Genomic DNA, 26,707 nt, shown 5'->3' with positions numbered 1-26,707 from the left:
GTAAAGCTGAGTCATTTCAAGAGGGAATTTGGGTTGCCGGAGAGGCTAAATTCTATGCTTCTGAAACATCCAGGCATATTCTACGTCGCCAACAAGTATCAGGTTCACACTGTGCTTCTTAGAGAAGGATACAATGGCTCGGAATTGATTCACAAGGACCCGCTCGTTGTTGTGAAGGATAAATTTGGGGAACTGATGCAGCAGGGCTTGTATGAGTATAATCACAGGAGGTATTTGGCTAATCAAGAGAAGAAGAGAGAGAAAGGTATTGAATCTTTGAAGTCTGTGGTGCGTAAGAAGGACAGGATTGACGATGGAGATGATGACAATGAACAAGAAAACCATGGCGAGCGACCAGGTGGTCTGTTTGATACAGAAGAGAGAAAAAGGTTCTACCAGATTCTCTTCAGTGACAACCAATAAGAGCATTCTGGTAAAGTTGAAACATTATTTGCTGAGGATTACCACATCTCAATAACTCTTGGGAGGGACAGCTTGTTTTTGCATTTGATGTTAGAGCATGTTGTTATATCCTTAGCTTACAGCAAAAACACCATGTCTCAAAGATTGCAGACTATATAGATAAAGTTTTCCCTAAACATCACTTCTAGAAGGTCACACCTGCGGCCTAGTTGTTGTTCCCCAGGGATGCAAGATCTAAATGGAAACTGTGATTTCAGTCTTGGGGCAGCTGAAATGCTTTCATTTAGTTTTGAGTGGGAAACAAGAGTTTAGAGTTCGTTGATTCAATGTTATATCTCTAAGAACAGCGTCTTAACGTGTGTTGATAGTTGATAACCTCGTGAACGTGGTCCAGAAATTCAGTGAAGACATTTGTTCGCACTTGGAATCTTCCCGGAATGTGTTGTTGGTTTCACATTTAACAGTATAATAGTACAGATGTATGTGGACAAGTGGTAAAGAGGGATTGTTCATCTGATAAATTCTGCTAGAAGTGATAACAGGAGACTGCTTGTAGGTCCAAGAGATGGCTTGGATTTGTGTACAATCCGATAAAAGGAAGATGGTTTATGTCACAGATAATATCAGCTTCAACTTCATCGCTTATGGAACGAAAAGGACATCTTGGAGACATATAATCATTCATTTTAGTTGTGTTTCTTTGCATTTATGCGTTTGGATAACATGTTTTATGCTTGAAAAGCTTATAGAGTTATAGGTTTTCTGGAAGTAAGTTTAGGATACATGACAGTAGTTAAATTCGCAATAAGTGAGAATGATTAGAGGATACATTTCAGATGTCTCTTCTGCATGCATTTTGCTTCTGGATTGTACCTTTATAATTATATCATCTGCAATAAGAAGATTCATTTCAAGTTTGTTGATATTTGTGGCATTCAATATGTTACTGATCAAAGAACGTTGTGTTTGATATTTGATATGACACAAAATCTGAATTGTTAAAATATATTTGTAAAATGTGTTACAGGATGATATTTATAATGGATTAAAAAAAAAAGAGAGAGAGACGATGGCAATGGCGATACGGCGGATCTAGGGTTTTCCATGTTTTTGTTTGATTCGGGTTTCGATTGGTTTTTGATTTCTGAATATTCTGGGTATTCCTTATCTATCGATTCATTCAGTGATGGAAGAGAGAGGAAGAGATTCGGGAACAGATTGGTATTCGGTTTCCTGGGTGGCATGATCTCGCGATTGTCATGGGATTTTGTTTCTTCATTGAAAGATCTGGTTTACTCGGGTTCATGGTTTCATAAATGGCCATTCTCTGTTGGAGGAAGGTCGCGAATCCGATGGGGATTTGCATCGGCTTGGGCGGACTGGATTTAGGGTTATTCGGGATCTCAATTTCATAAATGGGAGATTGCATCAGGATTGTTCTCTCTCTCAGAATCTTGGACCTTCGATCTGATGAGATACTCGCGGATGGAAGGATTGGATTTTATGTCTTTCACTCACGGTTTATTTGGGGAAGGAGAATCTCTGATTTTAACGATCAGACTGATTCTGATCTTTTCTGCTCACGACAAGCGACAAAGGTGGTTGATTCTTCAGAGAGATTTGATCGTGATATCATCTCTTTACTCGTTTTGGCGAAATCATTCGGATTTCTCGATTGGTCATAAATGGTTCCTCATGCCTCTTCCACGGCAAACTGAGAGGTATAAAAAGGGGTTCTCTTCTTCGCGTATCTCTCATCACAATCTCATTGTTCTTTGGTCTCTTAGTTTATCTTACACATTTTCTTTCTTCTTCTGTTTTATCGGTTCTGTCTTGCCACGTTTGAGAATGTCGCAAAGTGGTCTGTTGGGTGCGAATGGGTCCGGGAAGAAAGCTGAAGGTTTGGGTCCAAAGCGGAAGATCAAAATTCCCTATTTTGATAACTCGGCTTTGATCAAGGGATACTCCAAGACAGTGGTGGGTCGCTGTATGAACCCAAGACTTCAAGACATGAAGTCCCTTCTATTCATGCTGCCTCGTATCTGGCATTTGGAGGGCAAGGTTGTGGGAGCTGACTTAGGTCTCGGGAAGTTCCAATTCGATTTTGACAACAAGGAGGATATCACGGAGGTTCTTCGTATGGAGCCGTTTCACTTTGATCGGTGGATGCTGTCGATGGTCCGATGGGGTCCGACGGTAGACCCGGATTACCCGTCAGATATTACTTTTTGGGTCAGAGTGATCGGGGTCCCATTTCAATTCTGGGCGGAGCCTACATTCAGGAGCATTGGTGAGGACCTTGGTCGCGTTGTAGATGTGGATATTGATGGAGGAAGGGTTCGAGTGGTCGTGAATGGGTTCAAACCATTGTGTTTTGATACGGTGATAGAATTCTACAATGGGGAGGATACCTTTGTTTCCTTGCGGTTTGAAAGGCTTTTTGGTTATTGCAAAAGATGCTTCAGCATGTGTCATGCCACTGACCATTGTCCGTTGCTGCATCCTAAGGCTGTTCCTGCTCTCTCTGTCGCTATGGAAGAGGAAGTAGTCAGACCGTTCCAGAGTTACAAGGGTGCGGCTACAGGTGATCGGAAAAAAGGAAAGGAGAAGGTAGCTGAGGGATCCGGTGTGTCTCACAACACCGAGAGACAGCGGTCAAACAAGGGAAAGCATGTTTCGGGGTCTAAAGGTCGAACTGGTGGCGATATTGGGGAACCGTTTGATAAGCCAAAAAGTTTTCCCACCTATGTTCAAGTGAATGATAATCGCCATATGGCTCGGGTTGCTGCGGATGTCCTTGCTTCGGTGGTGGTCCCAACTGAGGAACAGAAACAAGGTCAACCAAAGGGTCCTGCTGAGAAGACTTTGCTGGCTCAGGATGGGGGTGTCCGTCCCCAACCCACAAAGAAGGTTCGGAGACCTCTTTTTCAAGACGCTAGTCTTGCTGTGGTTGAAGAACAAGTTCTCGCTTCGTAGAACGCAAACGGTAGTGCAACTGCTGCAGAGTTCAGGGACGAACATGTTGAGGTAGGGGTCACTGCACTGGCTTCTATCCAGGTCGCACAGGTTTCTACTGTAGTTCAGGGAGTCACAGGGGTGAAGGATAATGAAGTAGTGACACAGGTTGCAGTTGGCGTGAACACTGATGATGCAAATATATGGCGGTAGCTATGGTTACCGACGCCAGTCATGCTGCTCAGATAGTAGCTCCGGTTGTCAGTGAAACTGCAGACTCACCAGCTCTGAAGGAAGATGGTCTGGCTAGTGAGGGTTCGGATTTGCCTCTTGATGGCTCATTTGCGGATTCAGCACTTTCAGGAGAGGCCTTTGTGGATGGAGGGGATGATCACATGGATATTTTGATCCCTACTGAAGCATCATCATCCTCTACATCGCTTGCGGATAAGGATCGTAAGCTGAAGGGTTCTTTGGCACTTAAAGGGACAGCTTCTAAGAAGCTGAATGTTTACTTGCGTGCAACTCCTAAGAAACGCCCTGCCCCTAAGCCTAATGATACTGGAGGGGAGGGACCTAACCCGAAAAACCAGGACACGGAGAAGGGACCAGCAGGTGGATCCAAGCCACCCAAACCACATAATAATAAATGAGGATATTGAGCTGGAATTGTCAAGGACTAGGGAATAAGGCGACTATTGGCTACCTCAGGGATTTATGGGGGAAGCATCGCCCAGAGTTTTTGTTTCTTTCTGAAAGAAGACAATCTTTTTCTGTTTTAGAATCTTTTGTTGGTCATTTTGGTTATTCTGATTTAAAAACGGTTGAACCGATTGGTTGTAGTGGGGGTCTTGCTCTTTTCTATAATAATAATAATAAAATTAATAATGTTTCAATTTTATTTGCCTCTAACAGACTTATTGATGTGGAATCTATACTAATAAAAAGTAGGAGCTATAAGCTCCTAAAGGCGTCCACATAGGATTTTAAACCACCAATAGGGATAAGACATGTCACTCATTAACATTTTTTAAAATCTCCAGAATTTTCAATATTAAGTATTATTTTAAACAACTTATAAAGATTTGACATGTTATTCATTAACATTTTTTAAATTTCTAGAATTTTAAGAAAAAGGAAAATTTTAAAACTTATAGAAATAAAAGAACTATGTACAACGTCCCACATCGGCTAGAAATCTTTTAGACATTGGTTCAGATGAGTATAAATAAAGATTAATATGCTTCCAACAACGAATGAGCAGGAAAGCTTGATTTATAAGGCGTTCAAGTTAAAAAGTTTTATTCGTTTCATCCGATTTTTTATTTGATCAAACTAAAACTTTAAAAAGTTTCAAAATAATATTATAATATTGAAAATTTTTAAAAGTTTAAATATTATAAATATTGAAACTTTTTAAAGTTCTTAGCTTTTAAAAAGTTTTTAAAATAGTTTAAAATATTATAAATATTGAAATTTTTAAAAGGTTCAAATATTATATTTTGAAACCTTTTAAAACTTCTAAATCTTATGATCTTTAAATTTTAAAAATTTATTAGCTTATAAAAGGTTTCTAAAAAAATAGAATTTATAAATTTTAAAAGTTTAAAATATGATAAATATTGAAAATTTTAAAAGGTTCAAATATTAAAAATATTTAAACTTCATAGAATGTTTGAAAATATTACAATTACTTAACCTCCATAGAAATTTTAAAATATTATATCTATACTAATAAAAAGTTGAAGCTATAAACTCCTAAAGGTGTCCGTAAAGGATTTAAAACAACCAATAAGAATTAGATAGTTCACTAATTAACATTTTTAGAAATATAGTAGTAATCTATATTATTAAGAATTTTTAGAAGAAAAAAATTAAAATTTATAGAAATAAAAGAAATATGATTTGATATTCTTGCAGTAAAATTTTTATTTTTATGTCTAAGAAAAAAAGATTGACGTCGCAAGATCTTGAGTTGATGTTATTTGAGTTTAAAGAAGAAGGGTCGACGAAAAGCACAAATATTATTTTAACTATACATGTGTTCATATTACATTCTCTGCGAGTAAGGATTTTGGTTTGAGAAGTTTCAATACATGTGGATCTTAAACCGAATAAGTATATGGATAAAATTATCAATAATTGGATACATGTGTTGACTATGCTGGACTTTATGAATTGCACAAATTTTATGAGAAACTAAAAGATTTTGGTATTGGAGTTTGATGGGTTAACAAGTTGTATGGTAGTCTAAAAAAATGTTTTTCAGTGAAAGAATGTGAAAAAGTTGACGAGGAAGAAGAAGAAAAAGAAGAAAAAGAAGAAAAGTATAACGAAGAACAAGATAAAAGTAACAATGACAATTACCATAAAATTTGACAATGAAAATGACAAGAAAGAATATAAAAAAAGAAAACATTGAATAAAAAACACGAAAACATAGGTGGTAGCGATCAATTAAATATGAAAAACGAGATAAATTCAAGATTACAAAATTATTTCGTTTTTCTGGTGGTCAAAGAAATGGTTTAGGATATGTGAGGTCACCAGTTTGATTCGCCTTGCCTGGACGTCGAGTTAAATTCATAATTTTTTTGATCTGATCTGAATGTATAACACAACTCATTTTTATATTTTTTTAAATTGTGTATCTGAAATTTAAATTTTTATTTAATACTAATATAATCTATTTTTATAAGATAATATTTTATTACTGTCATCAATCACATACTCCCTGCATTTCATAATATAAGATGTTTTAGAGAAGATTTTTATGTTACATAATATAAGATGTTTTCAAGTTTCTATGCTACTTTTAGATTAGTTTAATATATTTTATTATGCAGTTTTATTTATGATTGGTTGAACTTTTTTAAAGTGGTCATTTCTTATATTTTGAAACGGAGTGAGTATATATAATTTTCATCAAAATATATCAAATAAACCCACGCATAGCGTGGGTTCAAAACCTAGTTAATGTATAAAGGAAAATTGATTTATCTCACCTTTGTCTATGGTGATCCGGTTCCAAAGAACCGCGAATTGGTTTGGGAGAGGTTAACACGAATTGGTTTAAATCGGGACTTACCTTGGTTCTTAATTGGAGATTTTAATGAACTGAAAGGTAATCATGAGAAGCGAGGTGGCAAGCTACGCCATGCTTCTTCCTTCATACCTTTTAATACTATGATTCGACATTGTGGCCTTCTTGAATTTCCTTCTCTCGCGGATAGTCTTTCCTGGAGAGGCTGGCGGGACAAGAAGCCAATACGGTGTCGCCTGGATCGGGCTCTAGCAAATGAAGAATGGCATGACATGTTTAAGGATTCCTTCACAGAATACTTAACAATGATCGCGTCGGATCATAAACCCCTAGTAGCGGTTATTGAGGATAAGATTCACAGGAGTCGCAGCGGTTTTCGTTTTGATAGACGGTGGCTTGATAAAGAGGGTTTCTTTGATGTCGTTGTTGAAGGATGGGATACAACTCAATCGGAAGAACCTACATTGATGGATAAAATCACTAATTGTCGGCAAGCTATCTCGCGATGGCGGAAAGCACAAGTCCCTTACGGGCGGGAGACAATTGAGGACTTAAAGGCCAAATTAGCGGCTGCACAGGAGAATGATGCTACTTCGGTAGATGAACTTGCGGAGCTCACTTGGCGGCTGAGGGAAGCTTACAGGGATGAGGAAGTGTATTGGTATCAGAAAAGCAGAAGTCGGTGGATGAAACTCGGGGATCACAATACCGGTTACTTCCATGCTCAAACAAGGCAGCGAAGAGCCCGGAATCGTATAGTTGGGCTCCATGATCAGCATGGAGTTTGGATGACGGAGGAGGGTGATATTCAAAACATTGCGGAGACATATTTTCAGGAGTTGTTTACTTCGTCGAATCCAGCGGAATTTCAGGAAATGTTGGAGGAAATCCCTTCGTCTATTACTTCAGAGACCAATGACTTTCTGACCCGCGAGGTTACTGAGCAGGAGGTCAAACAAGCGTTATTTATGATGTATCCGGATAAGGCTCCGGGTCCGGATGGTATGACTGCCCTTTTCTATCAGAAAGCATGGGCTAAGGTTAAAACTGATCTTGTATTTGTAGTTAATTCGTTCATGCGGGACGGGGTGTTTGATAAAAGATTAAATGCGACAAATATATGCTTAATCCCAAAAGTGGACAAGCCGACAAAGATGGCGGAACTTAGGCCCATTAGTCTCTGTAATGTTGGATATAAAGTTATATCTAAGGTTTTGTGCCAGAGACTCCATACTATTTTGCCTTCACTGGTTTCGGAAACGCAATCAGCATTTGTAGAGGCATGCTTAATATCGGATAACATTTTGATTGCGCAGGAATTGTTTCATGGGCTGCAAACTAACCCTTCTTGCAAGGGAAATTTTATGGCTATCAAGACGGATATGAGCAAGGCTTATGATCGGGTGGAGTGGTCATTTGTCGAACATCTACTCCGGCAGTTCGGTTTTTGCGACAAATGGATATCGTGGATCATGTGCTGCGTGACTTCGGTACAGTACAAGGTCTTGATAAATGGTCAGGCATATGGGTCCATCAAACCTTCTCGGGGGCTTCGTCAAGGGGACCCATTATCTCCCTACCTTTTTATTTTGTGTACAGAGGTGCTTATTGCTCATTTTTGGAAGGCGGAACGGCTGAAACTTCTTACTGGGATTAAGGTGTCAACAGCTAGTCCAGCCATCTCACATCTCTTATTTGCGGATGACAGTCTTTTCTTCTGTCGGGCTACAAAGGAGCAATGTGAGGTGGTGTTAGGGATACTTGGGAAATATGAAAGGGTTTCGGGCCAACAAATTAATTTTCAGAAATCCTCGGTTCAGTTTGGACATACGGTCGATATTGATCTTAGGGAGGAATTGAAAGGGGTACTCGGAATTACAAATCTGGGTGGTATGGGATCCTATTTAGGTATTCCGGAAAGTTTAGGGGGTGCTAAGACGAAAATTTTTTCGTTTGTACAGGATAAGTTGCAAGTGCGGGCTAGTGGATGGCCGGCTAGACTTCTGTCAAAAGGTGGTAAGGAGGTAATGATTAAGTCTGTTGCTACGGCTGTCCCTACTTTCGTCATGTCGTGCTTTCGGTTACCTAAGACGGTTACGAGGAAATTGACCAGTGCAATCTCTAACTTCTGGTGGAGCTCGACTGGACAATCTCGCGGGTTACACTGGCTCGCGTGGGATAAAATTTGCTATGGAAAAGACTCAGGCGGACTGGGCTTCCGGAACTTGGATGATTATAATACCGCGCTACTGGCAAAGCAGCTCTGGCGTTTAATCACTGTACCGGATTCCCTTTTTGCAAGAGTTTTTAAGGGACGTTATTACCGGTATTCTGATCCTTTGGATCCAATTAAATCTTACTCTCCTTCCTATGGGTGGCGGAGTATGATTTCTGCTTGCTCTTTGGTTAATAAAGGACTCATTAAACGGGTAGGATCTGGGGCTTCCATTTCTTTATGGACCGACCCATGGATCCCTGCCCAATCCCCGAGACCAGCACTAAGCACAGGGTTGTCTTATGACCCCTCGCTTCGAGTTATAAATTTTATTGACAAGAGTTCAAATTCCTGGGATATGGCTCAGCTTACGGCTACCTTTGTACCGGAAGATGTGACTATAATTTCCGCTTTGCCGATACGACAACCGGATAATCCGGATCTATTTGGCTTGCATTTACCAAGTCTGGTAAATATTCGGTTAAGTCAGGATATCATATTCTGCGTTCACATGTAACGATTCCATCTGAACCGGGAGTTTTTGGGCCAAGCATTGTACCTCTTCAATCCTTTGTATGGAAAATCAGGTGTCCACCGAAGATTCGGCGTTTTATGTGGCAAGTGCTTTCAGGTTGTGTAGCGGTTACAGCAAATCTCCGTAAACGGGGTATGAGCTGTGATGCAATTTGTGGTTTGTGTGGTTCCCCGGAAGAGACGGTTAATCATACTCTCTTTCAGTGTCCGCCAGCTAGACAGGTTTGGGCTCCGTCGCAGTTTTCGACAGCCCCAGGTTTTTTCCCCACGGACTCTGTTTTCACGAATATGGATTCTCTGTTTTGGCGTTTTAAGGATGTTCCAAGTTCTGACATTTTTCCTTGGATTCTGTGGTATATCTGGAAAGCACAAAATGATAAACTCTTTGGTAACCTTGATTCCAACCCCTTAGCCATTTTGCGGTTAGCGGAGGATGAGGCAAAATCATGGGTTTTGGCTCAAGAGGATGACCTGGTATTAGTTCCCAACGTACTGACCGAAGAACGACGTCCTGGAATTGGGAGTTTAGGGGTTCCTAGGTCTCTATCGAGCTATACTTGTTTTGTAGATGGCTCTTGGAAAGCGACAGCTCGATTTGCGGGCAGAGGATGGTTTTGTACTTCACCCTGGGGTGATACCCCTACTATGGGTGCTGCCAACCACCGCCGTAGCTTATCTCCTATTCATGCTGAGGTTGAAGCCCTAGTTTGGGCTATGCGCTGTATGATTGGGGCTGATAATCAATCTGTTACTTTTCTCACCGACTGCTCCGATTTAGTGAAGATGGTGTCTTCGCCTTCCGAGTGGCCAGCCTTTACACCTTACTTGGAGGATATTCAGGCGGATAAAGAGGAGTTTGTTTCTTTTTCTCTGGTATGTCCCACGCACATAGAATGGTAAAGCGGACAATCTTGCGCGATGTATTCGCATAATACCGTATTTAGTTACCTTTGTAAACAATGTTCCTTCGCATTGGCTCGTTGAGCCAATCTTGTTCTTTGTTGTCAAAAAAAAAAAAAAAAGATGATATTTATAATGAATCAAATCATAGAATGCGTTGATGATCCAGTCTCGCAGAAGTGAAGTGAAAGAGAGAATGTTGTTTTTGTCTTTTTGCTACTTTTGAATTAAATGAATAAAATAAAAGCCGAAAAAATAAATAACTATCACCTTCTACATCATCCAGAGTCTTTCAAATTTGTCTCTCTTCATCATCAACCTTTTCAATTTCATTCAACAACAAGCGTCTGCGTCTCTCTTCCTCCTCCTCCTTGTAACTTGGAACAAGAACACCGAGGATTTGTAGCCAGCAACTATTACGATCCATTCCCCAGGTTTGCTTATTAATCTTTTCTTCGATTTGATTGTGTTTAGGGTTTGCTATTGTTTCCACCGATCGATACCCTATTTTTGATGTTCAATTTATTCAATCGATGAGTGCGTAAGAAATTGTGATTCGTGTGTTTGTTTAGGTTTCAGATCTTGATTTTGAGGGTTAGAAAAAAATAGCATCTGCGTTGTTACCAGAAGAATGAACCCTAAATATTTGGGTTACAGGATTTGTTGTTAAAGGTGGTTAGGTTTTGTAATGGTTACATGTGTTTCAACCAAAAAAAACATATATGAAAAGAGACAAGCTTAACACTTGCGTTGAACCTACTTGATTAAGGATTTGATTTTTCTTGTGTCTCATCTCTTTGTGTGAAACTTTTGCTTCCTGTGAAGGCCTTGAATGAGGAGCTTGCCTCTGCCTTTCTTTCTATTAGTTTATCTCGGATCTTGAATCCACTAATCTTTCCAGAATCGTCTTTAGTTATCAGCTGTGAACTCTGCAGTTTTGTTGTATACATTAGCTCTTCTTGTCATTCTTTGTTTCCTAATGGGATGTTGAGTTTACTGAATTGTAGAGGAAAGAAAACAAGTCTTGAGCAGCCAAAGATTTGATCATTTTTGTTCTCCCTATGCAGATAATCAAAAGCTTCTTAATCTTGAGCTATGAGCACAGCGACGAGGCCTTCTTCCTCAGCAACAACTTCTGTCGTATTAGAAAACCCTGTTTCTCAATCACAACCTACAGAAAGATTAGTGCTTCGGTTGAACCGGAAGAAGAAGAAAGTTTCGTGGAAAGACGGGACTGTTGACAACGAGTTCATGCAGAAGAAGAGTTCAAAGAAATGTTGCATCTTTCACAAACAGAAGCCTTTTGATGAGGATGACAGTGAAGAAGAAGATGACCATGACCACCATCACCATGATCATGATCATAACCATGAACACTCTGAATCTGGTGAGGCCTCTTCTTCTCATGATTCTAAAGCTGTTGACTAAATCAGTCAGTGTTTTTCTCACATCACTATGTATTGAAGCTTTTTAATAGATCATGGAAGAACACATATTTTTCTTGAGGTTTTTGGTCTCTTACCCTATCTAACCCTGGTTGGGCTTTATGTATATGTACATGTAATTTGCAGATTTATTGCAATGTTGATTTTAATTCCTTGATGCTCTATTTACAATTATGTTAATCATTAAAGCTTATAAATTAGTTTGGAATCACATAAGTGTAAATCTTTTCTTTTGACCTTTGAGTATGCTTTTGCGGCTGTATTTGAATTCAATCTCAGACGTGTTTGAGTTTTTCTCATCAGTCATCACCAATCTTCGAGTGATCTTTGAAGAGCGATTAAGTTTGATTACCACTTGTATAGTTTCGTTCGTTTCAAATCCTGACCGGTGCAGTATTCGTCATTAGTCTTCAATAACTAGACGCTGTGAAAGTTATTGACAAACGTTGATCTCTGTAACCTCTCAAGTGCAATGTTCGGGTTACATCAATTAAAGAACAAGCTCATCATTATTTTCCCACTCGAAAAGGATTTGTAACGTGTAAATGCAAACACTAATGAAAGTTTCATAGATCAATAATATATTTTCGGTCATGAAGGGAGAAGTGATGGCCAATGCTATGACTGATGCAACTTCCGGATCAGGTGGACTGTGATTTGGATCAATCACTCATGTAATGGATTCGCTGCTGGTCGGATGCTTTGTTTGGGTGGATTGGTGGTCCTATGACCGAGATAGCTGTTCGATGTGGGTAATATTAATATAGTCGGCTCCAGGGACCTTGGACTGGTCTGCACTTGATCGATGTGCACGGCCGATATGTCTTATGAGAGTTGTTTGACGAATCATAGATTCAAAGAAAGCTAGACACAACTTAGGATACCTTAAGTCCTAAACACAAAGATAAAAGCTAAAAAAGCAACTCTAAAGATGGCAAACATCAATCTTCAAACTTTATTTTTCTTACTATTTTTAATCTCCACTAAACCAACATTAAGTCATGAATCCACTATCAGTTGTTCATTATTTTCGAATAATTAACTTTTGTACTTGATCAATTATTTTGGGAATATTTGTGTTGATAATCATGATTCATGATTACTATGTGGGCTGGATAATCATGGGTTTCTATTTTTTTAGTCTGTAAAGTCTGATAGAAACTGTGACTGAGCATAGCAAAGGTTGCAAATCTACTTGAGTTACCTTGTCCCATTTCTGTATACAGTTACATATTCTTGTTAAGTATTACATAGTTCACTTTCGTATTCATTAAGAATGCAGCAACATTAACTTATATAATTTGCACCATTTACACAGAAAGCGAACTAAACAAACATTAAATGCAACCTCTATACTAAATTATCAAGAAAAAATACAAGTAAACAATAAATCAAGAGTGCTATGACCACAACAAAAAGCAACTTGGGTTTGGTTCATGTTTACTCATTGTTTTGTCCTATACGTCAACCAAATCTCTCATACGATCGGATCCAAATATTAATAGGGTTCTCTCAACTATTTTCTAAGAATATTCTCCTCCTCAAACGTTTAAACACAATTATATATTATGACGTTATATTAAAAAGGATATTTTACAATGTATATTAACTTGAGGGAAAATAAAAAGCTGGAATTGTATTGTAATTGTACGCCATTAGAGAGACAAATATGTAAATAACAACTTGGATTATCATAAATCCCACTATAGTTCTTTAGTAGTATATAATAGTGTCATTAGTAGTATTAATCTTCTTCAAAGCTAACATTTCGTTAATAATTAGATCATTACATTTGAGTATGGGAGGTTTAGGTTCACCATGTGGAGGATGCAAGTTCTTGCGTAGGAAATGTGTAGAAGGTTGTGTATTTGCACCATATTTTTGCTACGAGGAAGGATCTTCTAATTTTGCAGCCATTCACAAAGTGTTTGGAGCCAGCAACTTCTCTAAGCTCATTTCTCATCTCCCTGACCATGACCGGTGTGACGCCGTACGAACCATCTCTTACGAGGCTCACTCTCGTCTCCATGATCCTATTTACGGATGCGTCTCCCAAATCTTCTCCCTCCAGCAACAGGTACTTTTGCCTAGGATGATTTATATGTAAACTGTTTTTGGTCTTTTGCTTCATCATCTCTAGTGTACTTACAAGTAAGATCACCTACTTTTAGGTTGTTAGTCTACAAGCACAAGTGGTCCTACTTAGAGAAGAAGCTTCTAGAAGGTTTCCTCAAGAGGATCCTAGTTGCAATCTGAAGCAACAAGAAAAGGTTCTTGCTCAACAAATGCCACAAGATCTTCACAATTGGTTTCACCAAGAATTCTTGGACTCGGACCTTAACCCAGTGAGTGGTGCTACACACGAACATGAGCGATCCATGGAGCGGAATGAGTCGCTCTGTAGCTCAAATGAATCTCTTTACTTCCAGGAGGCCAATTTTCCTTGGTCTGTATGAGTACAAGTGACTATTTTGTCAGAGATTGAACTTTAAATTCTTCTAGAATCTTCTTTCTATCCACTTTTCAACATTTTTCATAGCAGAGATTGGATCAGGCAACCCTTTTCTCTTTGAGATTACCATTTCTTCCATGATCTTTCATAGAAACAACAACATCAGATCTGAACAAGTGTTCTAAGACCAAAAAGAGTCATAACAGAGAGAAAGCATAACAAAATGTAGTGCACACTGTTTTAAAGCCAGCCACATCTACAAAGCCAGAGAGACAAAATCTGTGATTGGATTCGATAACCTAATAGACTATTTACAACAGTTAAGTCTTCGTGTTGGATTCGAACTCCCAAGACATTTAGTTAACAAAAGTTATGTCGTCCTGTTTGGTTTCGAGCTCATTTCTTGTGCTTAAATCTTACTTTCAACAAGTACTGCAACTTCACCTGTCCATAGACAAAGTAATATTTGTCAGATATGTACACACCATAAGAATGAGTCACAGTGTGTGTAGCAAAAATGATATCTGAAGTATGAGCGTTCTAAATGATTTATTACTTCTCATTCCAATTACCCAAACAGACACGAAGAGGATAGTGTTTGTAACCTATCCCATTGTAAATGGGTGAAAGGAACAAGGAAAGGAAACAGAAGTTACCTGAGCTGTATTGTAGACGATATACTCGTTGTACATAAGCTCAGAAGCCTTGACCTTCGATGAAACAGGTTTTCCACAAGGAACAGTCACATCACCTCTCCACTTGGCAAATTCTGAATCTTGAGGCACTTTCTTGCCAAGCCCTTTGGTCGAGTGTTTTCCTCTCGGAGGTTTATCCATGTACTAAAGAATTGTGGACATAAGAGAAACAGTCATATTACAGAGGTAAGAAATATTTGATGTTGTGCCTAAAGTCTCAAGATAAGGACTTAATGTTTAATGTATCGTATCCTAGAAAATTGCAATATGGGCTCACCGTAGCTTTTGTTAACTCGTGTATTTCTCCCAATGCAACTTCACTCAAAAGCATTAGACCCACCGGGTTTTTCTTACACGTGTAGCAGTACTGAGCACTTTTACTAACAAGGTCAGCGAAGTATATCCCCTTTCCAAACTGAAACACAGGAATTTCAAGAAGTTAGACTTCAGAACCTCCAACAAGTTAACTAGATAGCAAAATCCCTCAATTGATGAGAACCACACAAGCATAGACACAGAGAGAGTACTAACCATGTAGCCAGTAGCAGGAGCTTCTGGCGGCGCAATTCTTAGTCCTTGGTTCAGAATTCCAACAAAATTCGTTAATCGAGAACCTGAGAGCAAAGTTATTTACGTTTAAACCAAGGGATCAGACATTCAGACATAAATATAATCAACCAAAATAGAAATCAATATTTCTTGTATCTGCTTCCAAACTATCCAAGTGTGGCTGGTTGCAGCTTGCTTACCATGCCATAGGAGCATCTTATTGCCAAGTTTTTCCCTGTAAGGAGCATATTTATCAAACTCTCCTTCTCTTTCAAGAGCAAAAACCTCCTCCAGTTCAAGACTCCACTCCTGACAAATCCAATAACCAGAAATTGAATTAGAAAAATTATGATAAGCAAACATAAAAAATATATATATAATAAGGAAGTGGAACTCACTGTATGTGTTGGGGCATGAGTTGTGTTAAGATACTTCTCGATTAATCGGTAATCTTCACTATCATGAGGAAGTGGTGAAATATCACAATGCAGCTTCTTGTATTTATCGTCAAGAGATTCGGTGCTATCAACATCAAATCCTACTAATCTTGAAGCTATTTCTATATCCTGCAGAGCCTCGAGCATTTTCACCTGCGACAAACAGATACAATACTTTTTTGGTAACGCAAGGAAAAACAAAAAATAAACAAAAAAAAAGATCAAGGTTAAAAACAACACCAAGGTATTTGTTTCACGGCGAGTACCTTAGACTTAAAGTCATCTTCATCACGGATAATACGAGGATGAATAGAAGGGATCATCGTAAAAAATCTATTACTAGCATCAACAAGCAAGCTTTCTTTGGTAGAAGGCTGGGGGTAGCTCTCAGTCAATAGCTTCTGTATCTCTGTCAATGCCTCAAAACCTATAGAAGACCAAACAAGAAAAAACAATATATAGAAATGTGATGTAGAACCATGATTCATTATTTATTAGAAACAAACAAACTAAAACTGGACAAGTAAGAGTTACCCTTCTGTATATTATGTTTGCTGAGTTTCCCTAGTGGCATCTCTGACATATTTATCTCGAACTCCATCATAGCAGATCTGACAAAGTATGTATTAAGTTACTTAAGGCAGTTTCTAGGGAGAGGAGAGGCGAGGAAGACAATGGCAAATAAGTTTCTAACCTGTAAGTTTCCACATCAAAAAGCATCTTCATCAATTCTATCAATGGAGGAGCAAGGTTGCTACTGGTCTGAACTGGCTCTTTTTTGGCTACTTGCTTGTTTACTCCATAATCCTGAAACATAAGATACAAATTAGTTTATGAATGATTTAAGAAAATAAGAGAATCTGAAGATACAAAGATATGATGCTTACAATGTCCAACGGGAGAAATCTTCCAGGTTGTTTCTGGAAATTTGTTTTTTGTTCCCAAGATTCCCATGAGTTTCCAGTCTTTTCAAGAAATAGACGTTTGAACTCATGAACCGCATCAGACTTTGACATTTCTTCCATTTTGTTACCACCAATCTTTTCATTTCCAACTCGGCCCCATTTACGAAATACGTAGCAATCTGAACCTTTATCTTCTTGGATTATCTGGAGTATATAATAACTATTGATACCGGTAGAAAGATCGGACATGCTCAGAGTTGTGTTATAGATACTGTTCCCATCTTCAAGAATGTGACAGTGCTCTTGGAGGCCAGACGCTTCGTGCACAGCGCTTCGCCCTTTTACTTTAACAGTGACCAGGCTCTCACTAGTGTCTTCAATTTTGTACTTGTCCAATGGAAGTTTCCTCTGTTTTTTTAAACAGTCAACCAAATAATCTTCTCTCACGATAGCCACTTTCATCCTCCTGACACATATATCAACACCAACGTTAAAAATGAGAGCAAAGAGTGTGATGAGTTAAAGAGTATCAGCAAAATAAAGGCCTTCTCCTACCTTGCCTTTCTCATTTCAGCATCTCGGACACCTGTCGGTCCACAGACAACCAAACAGCTTGTACCTGCAAATTGTGAAACAGATATATTCAAAAGCTAAAAATACTTTCACAATAGGCTAAACTAAACAATCGAGTAAACATACCTTTTTTAACATTCGCATGAAACTCTGCACCAGCTTCCTCGATTTTATTCTTCCATGCTTGCTGCAAAATGATCCCATCAAGCAATGAAGTGCAAAGATAATTTAAATTATAACTTTTGACAGAAGGACATACGCGTTCCTTAGTATCTCCATCAACTGAAACTTTAAGATCTGATAGCTTTTCACTCCTTGAGGAGTCAGCTGCATCTTTAGAACCTTGACCCTGAGACGTCTCACCAGACGATACAGGGCGCAGTATACGTTTTGGCTTCACACTCTTTTGAGACTTATTCCACTGCAAGGAATCAGAAAGAAAAATATTAACTTCATGAGTAATATACACCACATCTGACCAATATCAACTCTACAAACTGGCTGATTTACCTTCAGAAGGAACTGATTCTCTGTTCCTTCTGGAATCTTCCACTTCCCTTTGATGTGGTCTGGATCCAAAGTGGAATGAGAACATTTGCTCCATTCCGAGATGTACCCATGGCATCGGTAAAGTCCTCCAGAAAAGGAAAGATGACCAGAGCAAATTGGGCAGAGGGCGAGTGGACCAAACATCATGCCATCAGCACTAAAAAGAAACAAGCAGAGAGGTCAGGAAATGATTACGTATCAGAGTTTTTAATCCACATTAAGAATATCCACACAACAGTAACAGAAATAAAACAGACAACATTTCAGAATGTCTCTTCCAGACAGCTTCGCAATGTTATTTACCATTTATCACGCAGATCAAGTTCTGATCCTCTTGTACTTTGTTCATTTATTTCAAGCATTTCCCGCAACTCGGCTGATGTTACATATTTTTTAAGATCATCCTTCAGGTCCCACAATTCCTTAGTTTGAGCCTCCATTACCCTTTCTGTGCTACAAGGTTGTAAAGCACCGCTTGTAGTCATGTCAAAACTAGTTTTTGCCAGTTTCGACTTCTCATTATCACCAGAATCGTTTCTTCGTTTTGTGCCTGCTTTTGGATTTGTTTGACGTGCTTCTGCTGTCTCTGTCCCAGTTGTGCCAAAAGAAATTAACAGAAAGCCATCAGACTATAATACTGCAAATCAGGGTTCTGTAACAAGGAACTCAATGCATTACCACCTCAAGACTCTTACCAGTTTTAGCTGCTGGCAAAGTTTTCTTCACTAAGGGGAGAAGAGCTTCTTGGTCTGAGTCTGGTATGCTTCTCCATCCAGACAAACTTTCCAGTTCAGTGGAGGAAGACATTTCAAGGAAACATTTTGCGTGATGCCACATCAAACCCTTGTTACCGGGGCCTTCAGGTTTAGAGAATATACGTACCTGGAAGAAAAAAAACATACCAATAACCCTAATGCATGAGGACCAGTTCATATAAATTGCTACAACTATGGCAGATGAAGAACAACACCTTACCTCTCCTTTCAAGATCTTTTCGCTACATTTTCTGCAACCGGCACGAGAAGTTTGTGACACTTCAATCCCATATTCTAGTTTGGCACTGTTAGCGGTACTGCTCGTGCTTGTGCTTGTGCTGGTGCTGGCGCTTGTGCTATTCCCTGCTCCAGATTCGACATATTTTCTAATCTTTTCCTGATCTTCCCAGCGAAGTGATTCTATGCCTTCAACATCATCAACTCTAGCAAAACAAAGAGACAAAATAGGGTTGATAGCTGAACACTTTTAATATATTCACTAAGAGATATTGATTTTCACATACGATTTTATCTGCTTCGTTTTCTTCAGTATACAACTAGCATGGTTCCACATCTGTGTGAGAAATACAAAAGTACAGAGAGGATACTATCAGTTAATGAAAACTTTATGTCCACTGGAGCTTAAAGCAACATATAATCAAAATGGGAAAGTTAAGCAGAGCAGGAAGAAGGAAGTAAGACAATGTTTTAAAGGTTCCAAGTTAAATGAACAAGAGAAGAATGATCTTTGACATTCCAGAAAATAGCAGTTCACATATGTCATTGCAAAAAGCACGAACCATTTAGCCAACATCAACTACTATATAAACTGAAAAGTGGCTACAATAGCTTCAATAGCTGATTTATCACATTCAATTAGGCATAGAGGAGTAGAATGAAAAGCTTGTTCAGAAGTAACAAAACAGAAAAAGGCAAGCTTGACACCCAAAAGTAGTCCCAGAGCTAAGCAGAAGCAGAATGAATAAAATAAAACCCTCACAGAACGCCAATTTCAACGAAAAAGAACCAAATTTACCTCACAAAAACCCTAAAAGGAAATAACTTTGTGATTCGACAACCATAAAGAAGCATTAGAACAAGTAGAATCCACAGTAACAAGCACAAGAGTATAGTAAAGAGACGGGTCCAAGTTTAGAGAGAGAGAGAGAGAGAGAGAGAGTCGTACAGGCATGACGCCGTCAAATTGAGAGGCTTGAACTAACTTTCCAAGACGAAAGGTCTCCTTGGTAATGGCGGACTTGCAAGTCTTGCATGAAGACCTTGAAGACTTAGCATACTCTGCCCTCCACGGCTTATGTGGACTCGCCATTGCTCTTAATTCCCTTTCTCCGGTAACACCAGTGGGAAAGTGTGTGTGAGGAGGAGGAGAAGACTATTTATACATATACCTTCTCTCCAATATGATGATGAATTGATTATGACGACGGTGTTGAGGAATGTTTTCAGGTGAGAGAGAGTGGGCTTCTCGGCGACGGCTTTACAGATTGGGTTTCTACCGTTTAACCCTTTTTCACCCTAAAAGCTGCTTCTTGATCTTTTTTTAATCACTCGATAATGCTTTTAATTACTATTATTTACTCCTAATCTTTAATATCGTGATATCAGAAATTTATTAAATTCGATTTATAGTTCATTTCCAACGCTTATGCAATATGATTATCAAATTTTTGTTTTAGATATGATTAACCAATAGTATCTGTCATTTTCTGTCTTTGACACAAACAAAAATAATAATACTAACGTAGAGTAGACATAATATGATGGGCATAAAATGAGGATTATAATTTGTTTTTTGAAAGAAAAAAATAACACTGAGACAATTTTTATTTTGAATGAATGTAAAATTTATTCAACTAAAAAGAATAACATTTTTACATGTAGGGTTTAGGATTTAATTTTGAAACATGTTGGTATTTTTTTAACTTTAGATGATATGTTAAATTTGTAAATAAAACTTATATATGTGTGCTATTTGTGAGAATTGCCCTAACATCTTTAGAAAAAAAAAAAAACAACATTCTTACATCAAATGCGTCTATTAAAATTAAGCATTAGATAATACTACTGCATAGAGAAAAGAATTTAGCTTCATGAGAGAATCACCCTTCAAGACTTTATTGTCTAACTTGTTATCTCGCATAACTCGTGTCAATGATGGCCGGCTCCGAATTTGTTTGTCTATCTATGTGTTTGTTGATAACCAAATATTCAACAACTCATGGTCATGACTCATGATGGACACAAATATTTGGATAGTAGTAGTCCTATATAAGATTTGTCATAAAACATCTACAAGGTGTAAAAATAATATTACTCCGGTTTACATTACTAACTTTATTCCGGCCTGTGCGATATAATCCAGACTACCAGAGGCAAAACAAAACATCAAATTGATTGATTACCATTTGGGAAAACCAAAACGGATAGTAGAAGTCAACTCGACCCGAGATCACATCCACCGGCGTGTCTTTTCAAGACACCTTCGGTGAGAGCAAGAAATCTTGGAGTCCAAGTCATAAAGCGTGTTATATGTTAACTTGATTGATCAAATATCTCAAATATTTATTTTCTAGTTCAAATGTTGAAAACCATTTCTTTCCAAGTAAAAGTCAATCCTTAAGAATATTGTTTAGTCAGTGTTATGACCAACCAACAAACCAAAACCCCTCCTAGCTCTCTCTCTCTCTATATATAGAACTCAAACTTACATCTTCAATGCCACACAAGGGAGTAAACGACCTTACCAATAAACACATTTGTATTTTTTGTTTTGTTTTTAAAGTTCAAGAGAGACGACTACAAAGTTATAGTGATGATGAGGAAGCAAGTGATAGTTGGAGTAATTTTGGTTGCCTTGTTAATGGTTTTTTTGGACTCCACACAAGTAGGAGCGACGAGGCTGTTACGAACCGCCTTCCATAGTGATATGCGGTTCGTGTTTGAGTCGTTACAAAAGGGTTCGGTCCCTGGGTCTGGTCCTAACGAATGCTCAAACATACCCAAAGGTAGCCCAGGGTCGTGCCGCGGATGATCTCCCTCACGTGAAGCTTTATCCCAATACCCAAATTTGGTCTATGGGTGGAGTTGGACTATTTATTTATTTATTCATTTTTCTTGTACACGAGAAATAATACTTTTAACTTTTCTTGTACCAACAGAGCTATGAAAGCAAATACATGTTTCATTGGCTTATAGAAATTACGAAAGTTAATAAATTTTTATTAGCAAATTTGTGAAATAAATTATGCGTAGATTTACTGGAGTCTACGGTCTACCAATTAAGTCTGTGATTCACTTTTACTAGTTATAACTTTGGATCAAATTTCTCAAGTAAATCAAAACGAAGAAATTAACCAGTTCCGGTTACGTTAATTTGGTTTTCTCAGTATAATTCGTATCCAATTAAACCGAATAGAAGAACAAACCCGGTTCAGATTGGTTCGATTTGAATTATGTTCTTCCTTAAACTAGAGAGAGATCCTGAAACGCTTAAACCCTTTCGATTGAAACATTTTCCCGAGATTTGGGAGTGTCCCTAAACCCCATACACTGATCGAGCTATCAAGGCAAAGACGAAGAAGAAGTAGGAGTTAGAAGAAATGGTGAATAAACCTTGGAAGATAATTCCAAGGCCACTTCTAGAGACAGTTCTCAACAACCACGTCCAACGCCACCGTGTTCCTCAGCCGCTCATCCTCCATGGTCCTCGTGGTGTTGGCAAAACCACCCTTATTCTTAATCGTAACTCCACCATCCCAAATCCCTAAATTTTCCCAATTTCTCAATTTCAAAAGATCGTAGCTTTGAATTGTTTCGATCTCAATTCTTTTTTAGGTCTACTCGGAGACTGGAACAAAGGGCCTCACATCGCCGGCTATGTAGATTTTGCGCAATCGATCACCGAACACCACCCAGATCATCACCAATCCTATCCATGGACGTCTTGGACCAGTGTTGACCCACCATTGTTGTCTAATTGCAAAACCCAGCTCGAGAACTGTCTTGAATCCATGAGCCACAAAGCTATCAAACTTGGGAGTATAAGCTCGCAGCAGATCTTCACTACTATGAACAAATGGTATGGTCTTAACACCGCACTTCGCCGTATACTTCAGGGCTATAACATTGCCGTTCCAGAGAAAGTCTCGATCTCGTTTCTTTGGGAACGGGCAGTGTATGCGCTATCTGTTCGACGAAATGCCGATGAGATTGATGGGTTGCTCGAATTGGAAGAGAAAGGTGATAGCTTGTCTGTAGAAGAGGCTTCGTATTATAGAGAGACTGCCTTTGCGTTAAGATTGGCCAAAGAGGTCATTAAGGTGCATCAGGGTTGGAGAGCTAATGCCATTGCTCATCTTAATCGAACTAATGGGTTTTCCAGAACTTTAGCTAATTCTTGTACTGACTGGCCGTTGCTAATGCTCGAGTTGTTGTCACAAGCTGCAGAGATTGGTTTCTTCCAGGTAATGAAATTGATAAGTACTAAACTTTTCTTGATCTCAATAAGTAGTTTAAACAGTGGCTGTATCATCTAGAAACAAACATTTTTGCCAACTGTTGATGTTGCTTTGTGCTTTAAGTAATGTTGGCTTAGTTTTGTTTGTCGTTGATTCTTGTATCACTTGGCAGCCTAAGCTGGTCTTAAACAACATTGAGATCTTGAAGAGTGCTATTCAGACTGATGATTCAACAGTCTCAGCGTCAGTGTACCATGACAATCTTGTATGGAGAATAATAGCGTTAGGTGCAAATGACCGCTGTCTACCTGTCCTATTTGTGACTTCAGATAGGTTGGTCCTATTTTTTTCTTTGCCTTTTTGGGGTTTATAAGTACAAGCTGTTACTATTTGATGATTACTTGGTCTCGTAGCTCCATTTAAGTTTATAAACACTAGACGAGAATATTGTCTCGGACGTGTATTACTTTGTTACATGTCATTTAATTACAGAATTTCTTGATAGTCATTTTCCCCTGTGAACTTGACTCCTACCTATGTCTTTTATTTTGAAACTATTTTTATCATTTTCGCTGATGTATAATAATTTGTATCCTGACAGCTACTACTCTTACCAAGCCTTTGTTGACTTCGGGTTTCCAGACATTTTCATCTCTCGTGAGGTAGAAGCTACACATATATCTACATTTAACTATAGACTTCTGTATGCATATGTGTGAACATGTATTGGTAATTTGGTATATAATGTAGAGTTTTTTAGTCTCACCCTTCATTTATTTCCGATTCAAGAGTTCATATTAACATAAGAATTGAGGTTTCTTATTTTTCCGCATTCTACCTTTTGATGTTGCATTTTGGCTTTTTTTTCATTTGTAGACATTTGGATGGACTCCCCAAGAAGCCAAATTACACATGGTTCCTGATTACTTCAGTGCTTCGGAGGTGAGAAAATTATTGTAGGTAATGGCACTGCTTGTTTAGTGAAACCATAATATTGAAAACTAGTGTGACGGCTCTAAATCCTAACAATGTCAAACCAGAAAGGTTGATTTCTGCTAAAAGCTATCTGCTTACTTTGCTGTCTATAATATTGGACTTTTAACATAATGTTGAAATTGTAGTGGACTATCATTGCGGATGTTCTTGGTGCCAATTCTCGGCATCTATTCGAGCTTTATGCGCTTAAGCAGAGTAATCATTACCAAAGGTAATGGTTCCCTGCTTTCTTTTGCTTTTATTCTTTATATGTTTTTGTGTCCTCAAAATGTGTCAAAGCCCCATTTTTCGTTTTTCAAAAGTGACCCAAATTGTTTTTTATCAGTTTGATGGGAAGTAAAGCAGGTACAATTGAAGATATTATAGATGCATACTTGGCATATTTACAAGTAAGCTCACTTAAAACTTATTGCTTGCAATTGCTTTCAAATTACACATTTAAGTAACCGTTAATTTGTTGCAATGTGTTTTCTTGTATAGGTTGCTGTGGTTAACCCTGCAATGGAAAAAGCTATGTTGCGGCTGCAACGGTATGCCAGTGATGCACGAAAAGGAAGCATTCCGTCTGAGAAATTACGTTTTGGTGCTGCATGGAGGCATCCTCCGCGTACCGAGGATCCTGTTTTGAACTCTGAGTGGGCTAAGATTCAGCTGATGGATTTTGTCCAAGCTCTTATCAATACAGAATTAGCGGTACCTACTCTTCTAGACCCTTAATGGAATTAAACCTGAACTTTTATCAGTTTTACCTTATTATACATGAAACCAATGATTATAGCATCACTGATAATCTATAAGCGTCAATTGTTAAATAGGTAAATTATCTGGGTGACTATAGCCTTGAGATCTTTGAAGACCCTTCTGCTATGGCATTGGTTGAGGTAATAAGATCTGTCGTTTCTTGATCTGTAGACATTAATTCCGCGAGCCATTTTACTAAAAAGGGTTGATTCTGTTTTAGGTTGGAATACTGTATACTCAGCGAGATCCATCATTTTTTCGGCCTATATCTCAAGGCATTAAAAGATGCCTTGTTAGATGGTGAGCAATCTTTTTTCCTTCTCACATGGATCTGCTCTTATAAATCTCTGCGTTTTTTGGATCCTCACACACCCGAGTGGTTTGCGTTACAGGCTCATCCAAGAGCGAATGCAGATGAGTTACTGGAGCTCAACCAAATACTGGTGGCAACGGATCATCCGGGGTCGTTATTACAAGCATTTGATGCTTGGCTACAGAACATAGACAGTTTCACACAGGTACACACGCCTTACATGCTCTGTTTCTATCTCTTGCTGTTCCTGCTACTGATAAAGCTAATTATCCCAAGTTCCACACATCAATGCAGGTTTATTTTCACAGGAACATTGATGAACTCTAAGTATCTTGTGCGCGTAAATCCCTGACCAAAGCATATCGGATTCATATTTTACCGTCAAGTAGGAAACATAAAGGGGCGTTGTTTTTTTGTTGCCGTCAAGGTCTGACTTTAAGTAAAAGTCACATCAAGAAGAGACGTCGGAGGGAAAGACCTTCGGCTATACAGAACGGTGTAATCGTGTAAGTGGGAATAGAATACATTGCCATGAGAACGGCTTTCTCTTCAGACGCTGTATATAAAGCGCTTGTTGCTGTGTTTATGTGATTTTTCAGGTTAAATTATATAAGTCAAATACTTGAATTAAATTATTCACTGTATTGTCTACCTTTCCAAGCCCAAAAGTCCAATAAAAAGGTTCTTCAACCAGAAATTTTTTGATTGATTATTACGTTCGTTTCTCAAAATGCCATTTTCTTGACCAATTAGTGAATTGTGAAAAAGATGTTAGTATAATAGAGTACACACGCTAATAAACCAATTAAATTTCAGTTGATTAAAATTGATTTACATGAAACGAAGTCTAAAGCTATCGTTTAAGTACGTAAATGTAATTTATGTACGTAACACACAAATGTGGACACAAAATTAGAATCAAAGAATGATGAAGATGAAAAAAGATTCGTGTGACAGCTCTCAGTTATGGCATCTGCCTTTCCCGCGAGGTATATTGGTGCAACCGTTCCGACCAGAGCCACGGACCGGACCTCTTTGCAGCGCCTGAAACAGAAGCCCGATCTCATCGACGGTCTCCGGGAAAGGCCTCATGGCTTCAACTTGCGTAGCGTCCAAGAAAACAACGAACATAACAACTAAAATAATTATGACAACCAATTGTTTCTTCATCATGCTTTGAATTTAATGTTTTCTTGAATGAGAAACATAAACAAAAATGAGCTTTCTATTGGTGAGTTGTAGGGACTTTTTTGTTTAGTATGTGTAATTGATTTGATTATGACTCGTATTTATAAGGTTTCAGAGATGTCATTGTTTGACTTGTGCAAGATTGGTCTCACTATCTTATGTTTATGTATACACACACACACATATATGAACTTTGACTTTGACTTTACTAACAAAAGAATTCGTACGTTTTCAACAATTTGAACCAAATTTAAATAGAAAATTCACTAATACACGGTTTGGCCAAGTCCACCATGAGCTTTTGCTAAAAATATACTACAAGACTTGGCCCTAGCTACCTCAGTCTCTAACCAAATTCTGCTTTTGATTTTAGTAGTGGGATGCAAATATCTCTTTTCGTGATAAAGTGAAAATCGATACTCTTTCGAGAGAGATATTTTTAGACGCTCATCTTTAACAAAAGTATTAAGTGTTTAATTTTTTTTTTTTTTAAGTTGATATAGCTTCTGCTGAAACTTTATTCTGAAAGAAACCATTGTTAATGATATATATGGTGGTTAG

At 38.3% G+C, this 26,707-nt stretch overlaps 7 protein-coding genes across 10 annotated transcripts in view; 5 read left to right on the top strand and 2 right to left on the bottom strand.

Moving 5' to 3' along the window:
* Positions 1–1,340, top strand: part of LOC104786491 (protein ROOT PRIMORDIUM DEFECTIVE 1-like) — a 3,599-nt gene extending 2,259 nt beyond the window's left edge. The window contains exon 2 of one of the 4 annotated variants that reach the window (XM_010511911.2): positions 33–1,340. In XM_010511911.2, the coding sequence (XP_010510213.1) occupies positions 33–423 (391 nt within the window). In that variant the 3' untranslated portion in view covers positions 424–1,340. The remainder of the gene's footprint in view (positions 1–32) is intronic. The other 3 variants (XM_019245845.1, XM_019245844.1, XM_019245843.1) reach the window with 3 other exon arrangements.
* LOC104786490 (type 1 phosphatases regulator YPI2-like) lies at positions 10,370–11,715 on the top strand. Its single transcript, XM_010511910.2, has 2 exons — positions 10,370–10,504; positions 11,138–11,715. The coding sequence occupies exon 2, from the start codon at positions 11,166–11,168 to the stop codon at positions 11,496–11,498; it is 333 nt and encodes a 110-aa protein (XP_010510212.1). The 5' UTR covers positions 10,370–10,504; positions 11,138–11,165; the 3' UTR covers positions 11,499–11,715.
* Positions 13,275–13,971, top strand: LOC104786489 (LOB domain-containing protein 14). Its single transcript, XM_010511909.1, has 2 exons — positions 13,275–13,592; positions 13,687–13,971. The coding sequence occupies exons 1-2, from the start codon at positions 13,314–13,316 to the stop codon at positions 13,969–13,971; spliced, it is 564 nt and encodes a 187-aa protein (XP_010510211.1). The 5' UTR covers positions 13,275–13,313.
* On the bottom strand, positions 14,111–19,971 carry LOC104786487 (poly [ADP-ribose] polymerase 1-like). Its single transcript, XM_010511908.2, has 19 exons — positions 19,617–19,971; positions 18,955–19,004; positions 18,651–18,873; positions 18,371–18,557; positions 17,979–18,261; positions 17,637–17,832; positions 17,386–17,547; positions 17,253–17,313; positions 17,109–17,172; positions 16,536–17,019; positions 16,343–16,455; positions 16,183–16,259; positions 15,915–16,075; positions 15,610–15,801; positions 15,412–15,520; positions 15,194–15,276; positions 14,940–15,077; positions 14,624–14,806; positions 14,111–14,411 (listed from the first exon to the last, which is right to left on the bottom strand). The coding sequence occupies exons 1-19, from the start codon at positions 19,758–19,760 to the stop codon at positions 14,364–14,366; spliced, it is 2,958 nt and encodes a 985-aa protein (XP_010510210.1). The 5' UTR covers positions 19,761–19,971; the 3' UTR covers positions 14,111–14,363.
* LOC109133080 lies at positions 21,186–21,591 on the top strand. Its single transcript, XM_019245849.1, has one exon. It carries the CDS (start codon positions 21,264–21,266, stop codon positions 21,480–21,482), a length of 219 nt encoding a protein of 72 aa, XP_019101394.1. The 5' UTR covers positions 21,186–21,263; the 3' UTR covers positions 21,483–21,591.
* On the top strand, positions 21,939–25,651 carry LOC104786486. Its single transcript, XM_010511907.2, has 12 exons — positions 21,939–22,192; positions 22,286–22,914; positions 23,081–23,241; positions 23,510–23,570; positions 23,785–23,850; positions 24,030–24,115; positions 24,230–24,293; positions 24,385–24,597; positions 24,720–24,785; positions 24,866–24,945; positions 25,038–25,163; positions 25,253–25,651. Exons 1-11 carry the CDS (start codon positions 22,051–22,053, stop codon positions 25,147–25,149), a joined length of 1,680 nt encoding a protein of 559 aa, XP_010510209.1. The 5' UTR covers positions 21,939–22,050; the 3' UTR covers positions 25,150–25,163; positions 25,253–25,651.
* Positions 25,716–26,202, bottom strand: LOC104786485. The gene has a single exon (XM_010511906.2). It carries the CDS (start codon positions 26,129–26,131, stop codon positions 25,919–25,921), a length of 213 nt encoding a protein of 70 aa, XP_010510208.1. The 5' UTR covers positions 26,132–26,202; the 3' UTR covers positions 25,716–25,918.

Source organism: Camelina sativa, chromosome 5 (genome assembly GCF_000633955.1).
Source record: "Camelina sativa cultivar DH55 chromosome 5, Cs, whole genome shotgun sequence".
Taxonomy (NCBI): Eukaryota; Viridiplantae; Streptophyta; class Magnoliopsida; order Brassicales; family Brassicaceae; genus Camelina; species Camelina sativa.
Note: the sequence above shows the minus strand (reverse complement) of the source record. Positions and strands in the feature narration are given on the sequence as shown.